At 36.5% G+C, this 14,702-nt stretch overlaps 1 protein-coding gene across 8 annotated transcripts in view; it reads left to right on the top strand.

Moving 5' to 3' along the window:
• Positions 1–14,702, top strand: part of RNF19A (ring finger protein 19A, RBR E3 ubiquitin protein ligase) — a 93,330-nt gene that overhangs the window by 42,962 nt on the left and 35,666 nt on the right. For 4 of the 8 annotated variants that reach the window (XR_004071179.3, XM_063709409.1, XM_063709410.1 and 1 more), the window contains exons 6-10: positions 2,380–2,494; positions 2,971–3,132; positions 5,417–5,630; positions 7,177–7,320; positions 7,934–8,073. Coding sequence is in view for 7 of the 8 variants with exons in the window: in XM_063709409.1 (XP_063565479.1) it covers positions 2,380–2,494; positions 2,971–3,132; positions 5,417–5,630; positions 7,177–7,320; positions 7,934–8,073 (775 nt within the window). In the remaining variant the exon portion in view is untranslated. Of the gene's footprint in view, positions 1–2,379; positions 2,495–2,970; positions 3,133–5,416; positions 5,631–7,176; positions 7,321–7,933; positions 10,109–10,682; positions 11,790–14,702 lie in introns of those variants that run through there. The other 4 variants (XM_004047371.4, XM_019032402.4, XM_019032400.4 and 1 more) reach the window with 2 other exon arrangements.

Below are 14,702 nucleotides of genomic sequence, written 5' to 3'. Positions count from 1 at the left end.
ATTAGCTATTTGGGAACTCAGTCATGGGGAAACCACCAACTCATGAAGCAATCCATTCTGTTGTAAAATGGCTACTAATTGTTACAAAATTCTTACGTTTGAGTCAGATCTGTTTCCTTTTGTTTCCTGTATTTCTGTTTCTAACTTCTGGGACCCGACTGGGAATAAGGTTGATCCTCTTCTGTAAAACAGCTGAATTGTTTATATTCAACATACATTTTATAATCAGAAAAATAATATATACTATTTCTTAAAAATTAGTTTTGGGGCTGATGACAAACATATTTATAAGTCACATATTTATTTCTGAAGGTTTTAAGTGAGTAAACCTGGACTTTAAAAAATGTTGGGCCATGTGTGGTGGCTCATGCCTGTAATCCTAACACTTGGGGAGGGTGAGGAGGGAGGATTGCATTAATCCAGGAGTTTGAGACCAGCCTGGGCAACACAGTGTGACACCTTGTCTCTACAAAAAACTAAATAATCAGCTGGGAGTGGTGGTGCATGCCTGTAGCCCCCGCTATTAAGGAAGCTGGGATGGGAGGATTGATTGAGCCCGTGAGGTTGAGGCTACAGTGAGCTGTGATCGTGCCACTGCACTCTAGTCTGAGCGACACAGAGAGACCCTATTTCCAAAAAAGAGAGAGAAAAAATAAAAAATTTCAAAATATATTAGCTGATTGTAATTTTTCATGTAGTTATTCAAAGCAAGGCTTTGCTGAAAACAAAACTATTCAGATACTTAGAAGGGAAAGAGAGACTGTTGTACCACATGTACCTATAAATCATTTATAGAGAAGAGATTATTTACCTCATTGTTCAGGTCATAGGGTACAGTTACAGATCTCCTTTTTTCAAACATGTACCCAAAGGTTGTAAATGAATGAATTAGTTTTCCATTGAAATAATATTCTGTGGTGCTTTGGGATCCCAACCAGCCCAGGAAAACCTACTAAGTCAATAAAGTACCCAAAAGCTGAGCCTTCACTTAACAATAAAAAGTAGAGAATGTGGCAAAAAATAGTAAACAGAAAAATTAAGTTGAACCAGAAATAGTGGGATAATGTGATCACTAATCAAACATTGGTGCTTGAGGCTGAAAAATTTTCTAGAAGACTCCTTTCTCTTGGCAGCCTGCCTTTGCAAGTCTGCTCCATCAGTTGTGCCTTTTCTCTTCTTCAGTGCTAAGTTTCCCAGGAATGGGAGTGGGGAGGAGCAGGAATTAGCTGCAGTGCTGAAGGATAATGAAAGGTACCTTGGGAAGGTCTACCATCTCTGCCTGCATGGACTGTGTAGGGAAGTGAGGAGGCTCATTGACAAGGAACCTCTAGTCAATGCTGGGAAATGGGATTCTGACTAGGAAATAGAAAGGTTTCTTGTCCCATACATGCATCACCCACCTCCCACCCCAACCTTTCTACTGTTTTCCACAACACTCATCGTACTTTACAGCCTTCCAAAGGCCAAAGGTGTTATTATACCATGTAATAATAGATTATTTTATAAGTCCCATCTGTAATATTGTTTATAACTCATTTTATTTTAGAGAGTCCCCATACTTTTGAGGCTGTTTTGAATTTGTTTTGGAACAGAGGGGGAAAATGTGCTATATTAGCCCTTGCAAACCATGGAAATAAAGATCTCAAAGTTCATATAATTTCACAAGCCAGTTTTTAATCACCGCTTCTATGATGATATCAAATTCTACTTATTAACACCTGTCCTGTACAGAGATTGCTGAGTGAATTCAATCCTGTCCTCTGGTAGCAATTATTTTTCATCTTTTTTCTTTCTCTGCCATTTACTTTGAGCTATAAATGAGAACCCTGGAATTTGAGTCATTTGTCAATATTTGTCTTCATAAAAAGGATCTGAGAAAAAAATAATACTGTTTATTCATACTTGTTTATTAGAACTGCTTTTTAAGGTCAATTTAAAAAAAGAAACCTTTCCTAGAAGCCAATTTTTACCATTTAGAGAATATTCTTTAGAAAGAAACCTTTAGAATGCTGGAAGTATCCTGTTGGTGAACCATGTAACTCATAACTGTGCTGAAAATAATAATCTTAATTTCTTCCTCTTTGCTCGATACATAATTACACTACTTTTGATTAAGATTATAAAGACGACTTTTACTCAGAACTTTTAAGCACAAAGTAAAATCCATTAAATCACTGTCTTAAGCAAATTAATAAGGAGCAAATTATTTGTGAGAATATACTAATAGTTTAAGGACACTAGTAGGTTTACCTTGAACTAAGATACTCAGCTACGAACTTCTATGAAAAATCACTTTAGCAAGTATAGATCTTTTTCAACTAAGTTAAATTGTAATGTATTTTCTCTTTAATCCCCCACCCCTATTTTTATTAATTCAAGATTCACAATCGCTATGAAGGCAAGGATGTTTCAAAGCACAAACGGAATTTGGCCATAGCAGGTGGTGTAACGTTGTCTGTAATCGTGTCTCCAGTAGTAGCTGCAGTGACTGTAGGTAAGAAAATGCTGAAAAGTACTAATTACCTACAATTTAATGGAGTTAAAGTTTTGTGGAAGGATTTTTTTAAAATTGTTTTTTAATTTGAGGACAATTTAAATTGAGCCTGCAGTAAGTCTTGGTTGAAAGTATTACAGATTCAAGAGCCTAGCCTTAAAGTAGTTGGTAAATTGTTAGTGGCTGATACCCTTCCTCCCCACTCCACCCCAAGTACAGTTCAGAGGCCTGGCACTTCAAAAGAAAAAAGTTTACATCTCTCTCTTTTTCCCCTTATGTGCATTATGTGAAAGGCTGGGAACCTTGAATTTGCTTAACAACTGGGTAAATCTACTTTTGGCAAATGTTCCAGCCAACTCTTCAGAACCCTGGCACTTTTCTCTGTATGACTCTCTTGAAAAGACTTTCTAAAACTCATGTTTCTGTGAGTTATTTTGTTGCTGTTGTTTGTAATGACTGATTTAATTTCTCTTTAGGTATTGGTGTTCCTATTATGTTAGCTTATGTCTATGGCGTTGTTCCAATTTCTCTTTGTCGAAGCGGAGGTTGTGGAGTCTCAGCAGGCAATGGAAAAGGAGTTAGGATTGAATTTGATGATGAAAATGATATAAATGTTGGTGGAACTAACACAGCTGTAGGTAAGTCCTTTAAGCAAAGGAAGAAAATGTGCTTACTAACAGTGTAAGTAGTGGGGAGGCCAGAGATAACATGCAAGTCAGAATTTCCATTGCCATCCTTTTACTAGGCCTAATAGTATTCATTCAGAAGTACATCAGTGAATAAACTGCCAAGGAGGAGTGTATGGATGAAAGAGGTGGGGGTAATTCTGGGTATCTGACCTCTAATTGGAATATAATGTCTTAGAAATCATAAACTTTTCATCTTAAATTTTGCCTGAAACATTACAAATAACTAAGTAAAGGATATGAAGAGGAATACAGTTAATAAAAGAAATACGGATGACCAATAATTCAAAAATATCTTCAACTCAATGTTATTCAAAGAAATGTGTATTAGAACAGTAACGAGCAAAGATTAAGAAGAATAAAAAAGCCTTCATAGACTGCCTATAGGAGTATGTCAATAAACCTTTTTTAAAAAGTGCATGTTCTATATTCTAGCAATTCTTGTTTTAGAAATTTGTCATAGGGAAATAATTAGGCAGATGTGTAAAGATAATGCCTACTTTCTTACCTCTTATTTTCTCTTGAACTGGCCTCAATCAGATTTTTGTCCCTACCACTCCAGAATTTTATTTCTGCTATTCACTGAAGCAGAGTCACCAGTTGCCTCCACTTAACCTAATACAGTGGTCAGGTCTTGGTCCTCATCTTAATATAACAGTATATCCGACATGGTAGAGACTCTACCCTTCTTGAAATACTTCACTTTTCTTATGGGAAACCACTTCTTACCGTATTTCCTGGCCAGTCCGTCTCATTAATCTTTGCTGGTTCATTTTCCTCTTCTGACCTCTAAATGTTTGTTCCCCAGAGCTCAGTTCTCAGAATTCTTATGTATCTACACTTTTCCCCTAATCTCATCTATTAAATAATGCATAGACCGACCTCTCCCCTGAACTTCAAACTTACATGTGTAACTTTCCTCTTTAATCTACACTTGAGTGTCTAACAAGAATTTCAAGCTTAACTTGTCTACAGCCAAATTCTTGGCTCTAAAATCTCTTCTTCCCTTCATCCTCCTTAACTCAATAAGTAGCTTCTCCATTCCTCCTGTTGCTAGGGCCAAAAACCTTCACTTAACAGTGCCTCCCTCTTTTCCCTCTTGTCCTACATCTGATTGATCTGTCAGCAAATTCTGCTGCTTCCTTCAATATTTAGCCATAATCCAGCCACTTCTTACTCTCTTCATTGTCCTTCCCTTAGTCCAAGCTACCATCCTCTTTCCTGGGCTATTGTAATAGCCTCTTAACTGCTGTATCAACTTCTCAGCTTCTATTCACTAGTCCATAGTGCAGCCATAGTCACATGTCTAAACCCTGTCAGATTATGACTTTCTTATGCTCAAAACTTCCCCAGTGGCTTCTAACTGTACTGGGGAAGAAAATCCAAAGTCCTTATCATAGCCCAAAAGGCCCCACATGATCTGCCCCAACTATGTCTCTGAGCTCATCTCTTGTCACCCTCCTATTTTATACCACTCTCGCTTGATTTTTGAGGGTGGCAAGCATTATCCTACTTCTAGGCTTTTACACTGGCAGTTCTCTGTCTGGAATACTCTTTCCCTAGAAAATTTCATGACTCACTGTTTTACTTCATTTGTCTCTACAAGTATTACCTTATCAAAGAGGCCTTCTGTCATCACATCATATAAAATAGCTCACAGACATGTACGTACATGCACTTTTCATCACTCTCCTCCCCTTTACACTCTCGTATTTTTCCTCATAGCATTTGTCACCGTGTGATTGGGTATATAATAGGAACTCAAATATTGGTGCAAATAAGTGACTCCTTCAATACAAAATGTGTGAGAGGTACTGTAAAATTGGAACATAGTGTTATCAGATCTTAATAATAGCTTGTAGACAGAACTGTGGCATATATCTAGAAATCAACTTTTAGCCTATTCTTACTGACCTAGAGAATAATAAGCTCTTTAAATGACACCCTTAATGAAAACTGTCACATAATTTTCCTCTAAAGTCAGCTATATTTTTTAATAATCATATTCTTTATAGAATTCCTAAATCTGGGTTTTTGAAAAAAGAAACTAGTGACCATTTAAAATTGTTGGCTCTATTCCCACTGCTTCTAGTGGACTAGCCTGAAAAAAATATTTTTCCATGTCTGCGTATATTTTATACCTTATATAACGTCCTCTCTGAAGTCATGGAGGAATTTAAGAAGGAGAAAATTGATAATCATACTTACTTAGTTTCTTTGGAATATTTGCATTTAGACACAACATCAGTAGCAGAAGCAAGACACAACCCGAGCATAGGGGAGGGAAGTGTTGGTGGGCTGACTGGCAGTTTGAGTGCAAGTGGAAGCCACATGGATCGAATAGGAGCCATCCGAGACAACCTGAGTGAAACGGCCAGCACCATGGCACTAGCTGGAGCCAGTATAACGGGGAGTCTGTCAGGAAGTGCCATGGTAAACTGTTTTAACAGGTGTGTGTTTTGGTTTGGTTTGGTTCTGCTTTCTGGTAACTACAAATTATTAATTAGGTGAGAATTTTGAACATAAAATGATTATATATAACCCTACTATGTCAAGGTTCAAAATAGTAATGTTAAAAATGAAATTTGGGGCCGGGTGCAGTGGCTCACGCCTGTAATCCCAGCATGTTGGGAAGCCAAAGCAGGTGGATTGCCTGAGCTCAGGAGTTCGAGACCAGCCTGGGCAATATGGCGAAACCCCATCTCTACTAAAAAAATATAAAAAATTAGCTGGATTTGGTGGCATGCACCTGTAGTCCCAGCTGGTCGGGAGGCTGAGGTAGGAGGATCACTTGAGCCTGGGAGTTGGAGGCTGCAGTCAGCCAAGATCACACCACTGAACTCCAACCTGAGTGACAGTGAGACCCTGTCTCAAAAAAAAAAAAAGAAGAAAGAAATTTGGTGGTAGATTTCTAAGTCTAAGGAATAACATTCTGCCAATTTTTTCACTGTCCTTGTCACATTTTATATTATAAATCATTGCTACAGCTGCTTCAGTAGACATTGTAGCAAAGGCAGTACTTAAGCCTAGATCTTACCTCTGTGGGTAACAACAGCCAGATATTAGGAGATGGGACTTTGGCTGAGTCCTGGGAAACAGGTGGAGTCAGGACATCCAGGAATGTGTGAACTGGGACCGGGATAATTGGCTAGGGTCCTTTTATGTATTAATGCTTGCTTACTTTGTTCTCACCAAGTCTTTTATCAATAGCCATATCGATAAGTAGGAAAAATTATCTTCTCCTGTTTCTCTTTAATTCACTATTTTTCACTTAGGCTTATTAGCCTTGCTTTTTTTAAATGTAGGGGAGAATACATGAATTAAAAGATAAATTAGACATCTTATTTTTAGGTAGTTTGCCTTTTAAATACAAACTCTTAAGTTATAGTGGTGTATATTACCTCTTTTTAAAAAGGCAAATGTTGGTTGGGCTCAGTGGCTCATACCTATAATCCCAGCACTTTGGGAGGCCAGGATGGGAGGATAGCTTGAGGCCAGGAATTCGAGACCAGCCTGGGCAACATAACGAGACCCTGTCTCTAACAATATATATAAATAAATAAAGTATTAAAAGGCAGGTGTTATTTATAGAGTCATTTTTTAATATAGATGCCCAGGATTTTTGGATTCATTGGTGTGTCATGTTTAATGATTAATAATGTATTCTAACTTTGTGTTTTGCATTGAAACATTACAAAGTGCCATATGCTGAGTGAGAATAATGGAATACATTTAAGTGAAAATCCTTTGTGTCTTTTTTGTGTTATTTCATTACCACTTTACTTGGCAGACAGCTGATGTTCCCCATTTTATTTGGATGGCTGGTACTATGCAGTGTGCTGCAGTAGAATTTAAATTAAATAAAAGGAAATAAAAAATAATGGTTCCTAAAATAGCTTCTGGTTACTAGGGTTCTTAACTGAATTATTTAAAGATACATATTACAGTAGTGCTGATATTAAATATAATTTTGGTGATTTCATATCCCCCTTTAAGGTTGGAAGTACAAGCAGATGTACAGAAAGAACGGTACAGTCTAAGTGGAGAATCTGGCACAGTCAGCTTGGGAACAGTTAGTGATAATGCCAGCACCAAAGCAATGGCAGGATCCATTCTGAATTCCTACATCCCATTGGACAAGTAAGGAAAAAACTGTTATAAAATTGAAAGTATTTTTTAAATTAATTTTAAAGGAATAATTCCTATCATTAGACAAATTACCAGTGAAAAGTGGTTACCAACTATTAAGTTCTCTGAGAAAAGGAAACAGTGAGCTGTCCAGAGTAGGCAAATCTGTATAGATCATAAAGTGGATTTGTGGTTGTCAAGGGCTGGGAAAGGGAAGAATAGTAACTAACTGCTAATGGATGCAAGGTCCCTTTTTGGGATCATGAAAATGTTCTGAAGTTAGGTAGTGGTGATGGTTGCACAGCTCTGATCACAACTAAAAATCACTGAATTGTACACTTTAAACAGGGGAATTATATCTGAATAAAGCTGTTCTTTAAAAAAAGGTAGCATAGTGTCTAGAACAGCATAAGCAATAAATGTATCCACCACTATTTTAAAACATTGAAGCATTATAAAGAGTTCTGTTATATCAAGTATGTTTTTTAAGTAGAACGTGTTCTGCGTTAAGGTGTTCTCATAGCTTATATATAGTCTGAATTTTCCACATAGAAACCCTTCCCCCAGTCATCTGAACAAAAAGAAGTCAGCAATTATGTTTGTATTTGTTACTCTTATATTTCAGAGAAGGCAACAGTATGGAGGTGCAAGTAGATATTGAGTCAAAGCCATCCAAATTCAGGCACAACAGTGGAAGCAGTAGTGTGGATGATGGCAGTGCCACCCGAAGTCATGCTGGTGGTTCATCCAGTGGCTTGCCTGAAGGTAAATCTAGTGCCACCAAGTGGTCCAAAGAAGCAACAGCAGGGAAAAAATCAAAAAGTGGTAAACTGAGGAAAAAGGGTAATATGAAGATAAATGAGACGAGAGAGGACATGGATGCACAGTTGTTAGAACAACAAAGCACGAACTCAAGTGAATTTGAGGCTCCATCCCTCAGTGACAGTATGCCTTCTGTAGCAGATTCCCACTCTAGTCATTTTTCTGAATTTAGTTGTTCTGACCTAGAAAGCATGAAAACTTCTTGTAGTCATGGTTCCAGTGATTATCACACCCGCTTTGCTACTGTTAACATTCTTCCTGAGGTAGAAAATGACCGTCTGGAAAATTCCCCACATCAGTGTAGCATTTCTGTGGTTACCCAAACTGCTTCCTGTTCAGAAGTTTCACAGTTGAATCATATTGCTGAAGAACATGGTAACAGTGGAATAAAACCTAATGTTGATTTATATTTTGGCGATGCACTAAAAGAAACAAATAACAACCACTCACATCAGACAATGGAATTAAAAGTTGCAATTCAGACTGAAATTTAGGCCCATAAATGCTGCAGAATAATTACCACTGTACAACCGTGTTTGGAGCTGGTTGAACTACATGTGACTACTTAAGTTTCAGGTTACCAGCAAAAGCCAGGTTTCATTATCATAATGCAGATACATTTTCTGTGTTCAGCAAGGCATTGTGTGTCATGTGGATCTTAGTTACCAAACTATGAAGTGAAGGCTTTAAAAGTGCATTATTTTAAGGATAATAAATTTGAAGAGCAAAGCATGTTTTGTGTGTTTGCCACAAAACATTGCTTGAAGCACATACTTAGATAGAAATTGGTCTTAATTTATATAATCAATATAAAATACTAATGCAATTCTACAGCATTCAAATGAAGAAAACTTGAGGCTTTAGGGATAAGTGGTTAGTGATATTTTATTGAAACCACTAAGAGATAAGTTTAAAAGAACTGCATAGGTTACTCTCAGTATACGATACTCTGTAACATTTCTATTTATATTGGCATAAATTTCATTTTTTTTCTTCTTATGCAATGTGGTTATATAAAGCTTAATGCAGCTCATTTGCTACCATTTGGATACTTAGACACTTTGAGCAAGATTGTGGCAGTTTTTGCACAACTTTGAAGTAGAAATACCTGGTACTCTATCTTGTTTATTGTTGATGCCATCTTAGAGGAAAAAATGTAAAGGTAAGTAATTAAGCATATGACAGCAACAAATAAGATACATAAAACTACAAAATAAAGTCCCATTAGGTTATAAGTATTACAAAAAATCCACCTTTCTCTAAGGGGAAGTTTGTACCCCATTGATTCTTGGTGCCTTTGGGATCGACTGGGTTTTAATGGCCTAGTTATTTGAGGATTTTGCTGTGTTGTTTTCCATGTCTTCTCTGGTCACCTTGGATTATATATAAAAATACAGGAAATAGATAAACATGAATGTGATTAATAATGCTGAAAAAGTATTAGCCTACCAAAGACACACTCAGGCTTTAGTGAATAACTTTACATAACCTCAATTTTTAACACATGCATATCTTCTCCAACCATGAAATCAAAGCACGGTGCAGAACTTGTACCAAGTACAAAAGGTCCATGTATGATTAGCATTATTTTCTTTTGCTTTTGTTTATGGACAATGTTCAGCTGACATAAGCAGAAGTTGGCCAAAATACTGCCTGTACTGTTAATTTCCTGTATAAGTCACTTAAAAGCAGGTTAACCTCAATGATAGCAGTTAAAATGTTCTATCTTATGTATTTCTTTTAAGTATTACCATTATGGTGCTACTGAGCGTTTTCTTTTGGTAAAAAGAAAAATGCCATGGGCTGCAGTCTTCTTCCATCACTTTTCCCTACCAGGTCCATTAATATGCTTATAACACTAGTGCCAGTTGTTTTATTTGATAATGCTTATGGTATTTGTATATTTGTTTGCATTCCAATTTTGTTTAATAATGAGTGTGTAAACTGCATACGTTAAATAAATGTAAATACTAATGTACTGCTGCCTTCTGGTGTGTGCACAAGTGTTTTTTTTAAATAAGAATGAGAATATTCATTGGCCATGTGGTAGTATTCATAAATATTGCAAGCCATTGTGATTATTCTGCCTTCTGGTCTCAGCTCAAAGGGAAGCATTTGCTGAACTTTTCAACAGTGTTAGAAACTACCCTTTTTTCCTGTCTAATTCCTGCCTTTCCACCAGAAAAAAAGATGCTGTATACATCAACATAATTTTTTTGAGTAAATTGGTTGAATTTAACTTGAGTAAATATATCTATCATTAAATTGTGAAGAGAAATCAGTATTATAAATCCTCAGAAAAGTGGAAAGATCAGCTAACTTGGGAAAAGGGGAAAAAAGTAAAAAGATCTTAAAAGACTATTTTAAGAGATTCTATTCTAGCAACATTAGATTATGAAACGAGCCATTTAAATTCAAGCTAATTGTAATCAGATGCTTTCTATTCTTGTAGCTTCTGTAAAATGCATAGATGGTTTTTCTGTTTCCCTGGTATATAGTTAATACTTCATGAAAATAACCTTTTTTTTTTTTTTTTTTTTTTTTTTTTTGAGATGGAGTCTCACTTTGTAGCCCAAGCCTCGAATGCAGTGGTGTGATCTCAGCTCACTGCAACCTCCGCCTCCTGGGCTCAAGCAGTTCTCGTGCCTCAGCCTCCCAAGTAGCTGGGATTACAGGCAAACATCACCACGCCCAGCTAATTTTTTTGTGTGTTTTAGTAGAGACGAGGTTTCGCCATGTTGCCCAGGGTGGTCACAAACTCCTGAGCTCAAGTGATCCACCCACCTCGGCCTCCCAAAGTCCTGGGATTACTGGCGTGAACCACCATGCTCGGCCAAAATAATCTTATGAGTATGTTGACTGCCTTCTTAACATTTCTTTAAAAGGCTAAAGATGAAATGGAAAGCTAAATGATCTTCAGAGGAACACAGCAAAAATAGTGCCCTATAGGAGGCTGGTGCATTCATTCACCCTACACCTACTTCTGGTGATACTCCCAACCAGTACCACTTCAGTCTCACCTTAAAACTAGCTTCAAAAATTCCTTGTCTCCTGGATCTTTCAACTAGCTTCAGAAATTCCTTGTCTCCTGTATCCTTCAAAGTTGGATTAATTTAGGACCAAGCCAGTTTTCCCTGGAGCTCAACTCTGGGCTAGTCTTGAACAAGAGATACCTCCAGGGTATTCAAAATAAACCTTAACTCACTGAAATCTTGTTAAAACTCTTTGTACTTTAAAGCCTGTTGGAAAAATCATCTGGTAATGAGAGAAAAGAAATACAAAGATTATAATAGTATATCCTACTGTTGATTATGTAGACCACCAATTTAACTGGTAGATTCACTTCATTGTACAAATTCCCAGCTTCAGAGCACTTAATTAGTTAGCTTTTTATATTAAATGCACATAATCCACCACTCCTAACTTATTTTTGCTGGAAATTGTGTTAATTTGTAAACATGTAAGACTTTCCCTAGCCTGTTATTTAGGTAAACATATAGACAAATCACCAAAGGATAAAGTATGTGTTGAAAACCGTCAGAGCTATTAATTGCTACATGACATGAGCAAAACAAACTCCTGCTCCATAGATTGTTTTGCCTTTCCATTCACAGTCATCACGCTTCTTACAGATTCTAGTCTGTACTTGGATCTAAGGAAAAAAATTCTTTTCTCAAGGCTACATTTCATATGGTTCCTTTTAATGGATTTGTTGTTTCATTTATTTCCTTCACTAGAGCATGAGATATCATTGCTTAACAGCCAGTGTTTACATACTGGTTGATTTTTGAATGCCAAAAATAGTATTCTAAACTTGGGGAGAGTTATGTTATTTAGGGTGGCTATCATTTAATAGCTGGATATGAAAAAGTTTGCAGTTTTAAAATTTAGTTCAGATTGGATCACTGTACATCATATGCTAGTCAGAATTTTTGTGACTTCTACCAATTTATTCGTTCAACAAAGTACATGCTGGAAATACAGCATAGTACCAAATAAACACCCTGGCTTCAGAGGGCTTATATTAGAATTTGGAGGATACAAAAATAATAAACATATGTATGTAGCTTAAAATAATGGAACCAGATGTAAAATAACCAGATGATGATTGCTATGAAAAATTAGAGGTGGGCACAATAAGAGTGACTGGGATTTTGGGGAAGCAGTACTGTTTTATACAGGGCAGAACAGGAAAAGTCTCTAGAAGACATTTGTCCCAAGATCTAAAGGAAATGAAGGAACCATGTAAAAACATACCTGGTGAATGAGCATTTTCAGAAACATCTCCAAGGTGAGTTAGTGGACAATTTAGACTTCAGTCTTGGAATCTGAATTTGCTATCTAATAGGTCAAGTCTGCCACTGTTTTTTCCTTGGATGGTGTCTTGACTGTCCTTGGCACTTTATATTTCCGTAAACATATTAGAATAACCTTGTTGTGTTTCACTAATTTTGATTGGGATTACATTGAATCTATAATTATCCCTATAGAATTCTTTTACATCTTTTGTTAAATTTCATTCCCAGGTACTTGATATTTTTTATCCTATAATAATGGTATATTTTTAAAATGTCATTTTCTTTCTTTCTTTTTGAGAAAGAGTTTCACTCTTGTTGCCCAGACTGGAGTGCAGTGGTGCGATCTCAGCTCACTGCAACCTCTGCCTCCTGGGTTCAAGCGTTTCTCCTGCCTCAGCCTCCCGAGTAGCTGGGATTACAGGTGTCCCACCACCACGCCCAGCTAATTTCTTGTATTTTTAGTAGAGAAGGGGTTTCGTTATGTTAGCCAGGCTGGTCTCAAACTCCTGACCTCCAGTGATCCACCTGCTTCGGCCTCCCAAAGTGCTGGGATTACAGGCGTAAGTCACCACACCCAGCCTCATTTTCTGTTTGTAACTAATAGTATAGAGAAAGGCTATTGATTTTGTATAACAATTTTGTATCTGGTGAATCTTACTCTTTTAATTCCAATGGTTTATCTCCAGATTCTTTGGGATATCACTGTACAATTATCACTTGTGAATGTTTGTATTAAACACTTTTACAGTGCTTTGAAGTGTGAAATACTTTCTGAGCACTTTTAAAATAGTAACTTATGGAAAAGCAAACATTAATAAAAGAAAAATATAACTTATCAAGTTTACTTATATAACAAACCTGCACCATGTACCCCTGAACTTAAAAGTTAAATTAAAAAGTAATATTAGGTTTACCTTGAACAGGGAATAGGGGTCATATAATTTAGAAAGATGCAAAAGGTAATTGTATATCAAATTATATATTAAAGTCAATTATCATTAGAGGTGGTTCAAAATAAAATACTTATTCCTCAGAACAACTCTGTGAAGGAGGTATTACTATCTTCATTACAGATGGGGGTAACTGAGGCACAGAGATATTAAGTAATTTGCTTGGAGTTGCACAGCTGCTAAGTGGTAGAGGTGGGATTCCCATTGTTTTGGTTTTTTTCTCAGATCATTGCATCATTTATTTATTTTTCTGGCCTTTTGCACTGGCTGGGACTTATAGTGTATACTTCCGAATAGCAGTGGTTATAGGGGGCATTGTTGATTTGTTAATAACCTCAAAGGGAAACCTTTCATCATTTCAGCTATTATTTGCCACAGATATATTTATAGGATATCCTTTATTGAATTTTGTAAATTATCTTCTAACTCCTAGTTTGCCAAGAGTTTTTACCTTTGAAAATACATTGAATTTTATTGGCTGCTTATTTGATGGGGGGAGCATCTGCCATATAATTGTGATTAATATGTTAATGTAGTGAATTTGATTCTTCAAATGTTAACCTGGGGCAAACTTCAGTGATCAGAGTATGTAAGATTGGAATGATGTCTTCCTTGAATGTTTGGTAGAAATTGCTATTAAGGCTGTCTGCACTTGAATTGTTTGTTTTTTAGTACAAGAGAGAGCCAGGTTTTCAGGGTTAGTAAGCAGCTCATTTTCATCTATATGAGCAGTAAGATAAGGCAGTCTCTTTGCTCTAAGAGTTGACTAATTCTAGAATGTGTGGGCTGGCTGGTGACAAGATAGTCTTGCTTTTGCTTTTTTTTTTTCTTTCTTTCCAGCCTTTTTCCTAAATAGCGTTGGATCACATATTTCTGTCACTTTTTGTCCTGCATGGAGGTAAAATATAGACAGACATAACACTATGTGTTCCAGGTATTAATACCTCCAGATTCTTAATTCTGTATTCAAGATATTAGGAGAACAAATCTTAAAGGAACTCTAGTCTCATGAGGGCAGGGACCTTGTCTTTCCTTTTATTTTTCCTATACTTATAGTATTTATATATATGAAGAGGAAATTCTGATGGGACAGAAGAACAACTGAGCAAAGGGAATGAGGATGTTTCTGGACTCAATTCAGAGTTGATAACCAGTCACTTCATAATATTGTACAGTAAAATAAGTTGTTTGAAGCAATATAGTGGCTGAAAAGACAGTTAACTTTTAACAAGGTTTTATACCAAATACGTTAGTTTACAAATATTCTATCATGTATGACAGCCATTGGAACCTAATTTTCAGGGTTAATATAGCCAAGGCATTT

The sequence above is a fragment of the Gorilla gorilla genome, chromosome 7, assembly GCF_029281585.2.
Source record: "Gorilla gorilla gorilla isolate KB3781 chromosome 7, NHGRI_mGorGor1-v2.1_pri, whole genome shotgun sequence".
Taxonomy (NCBI): Eukaryota; Metazoa; Chordata; class Mammalia; order Primates; family Hominidae; genus Gorilla; species Gorilla gorilla.
Note: the sequence above shows the minus strand (reverse complement) of the source record. Positions and strands in the feature narration are given on the sequence as shown.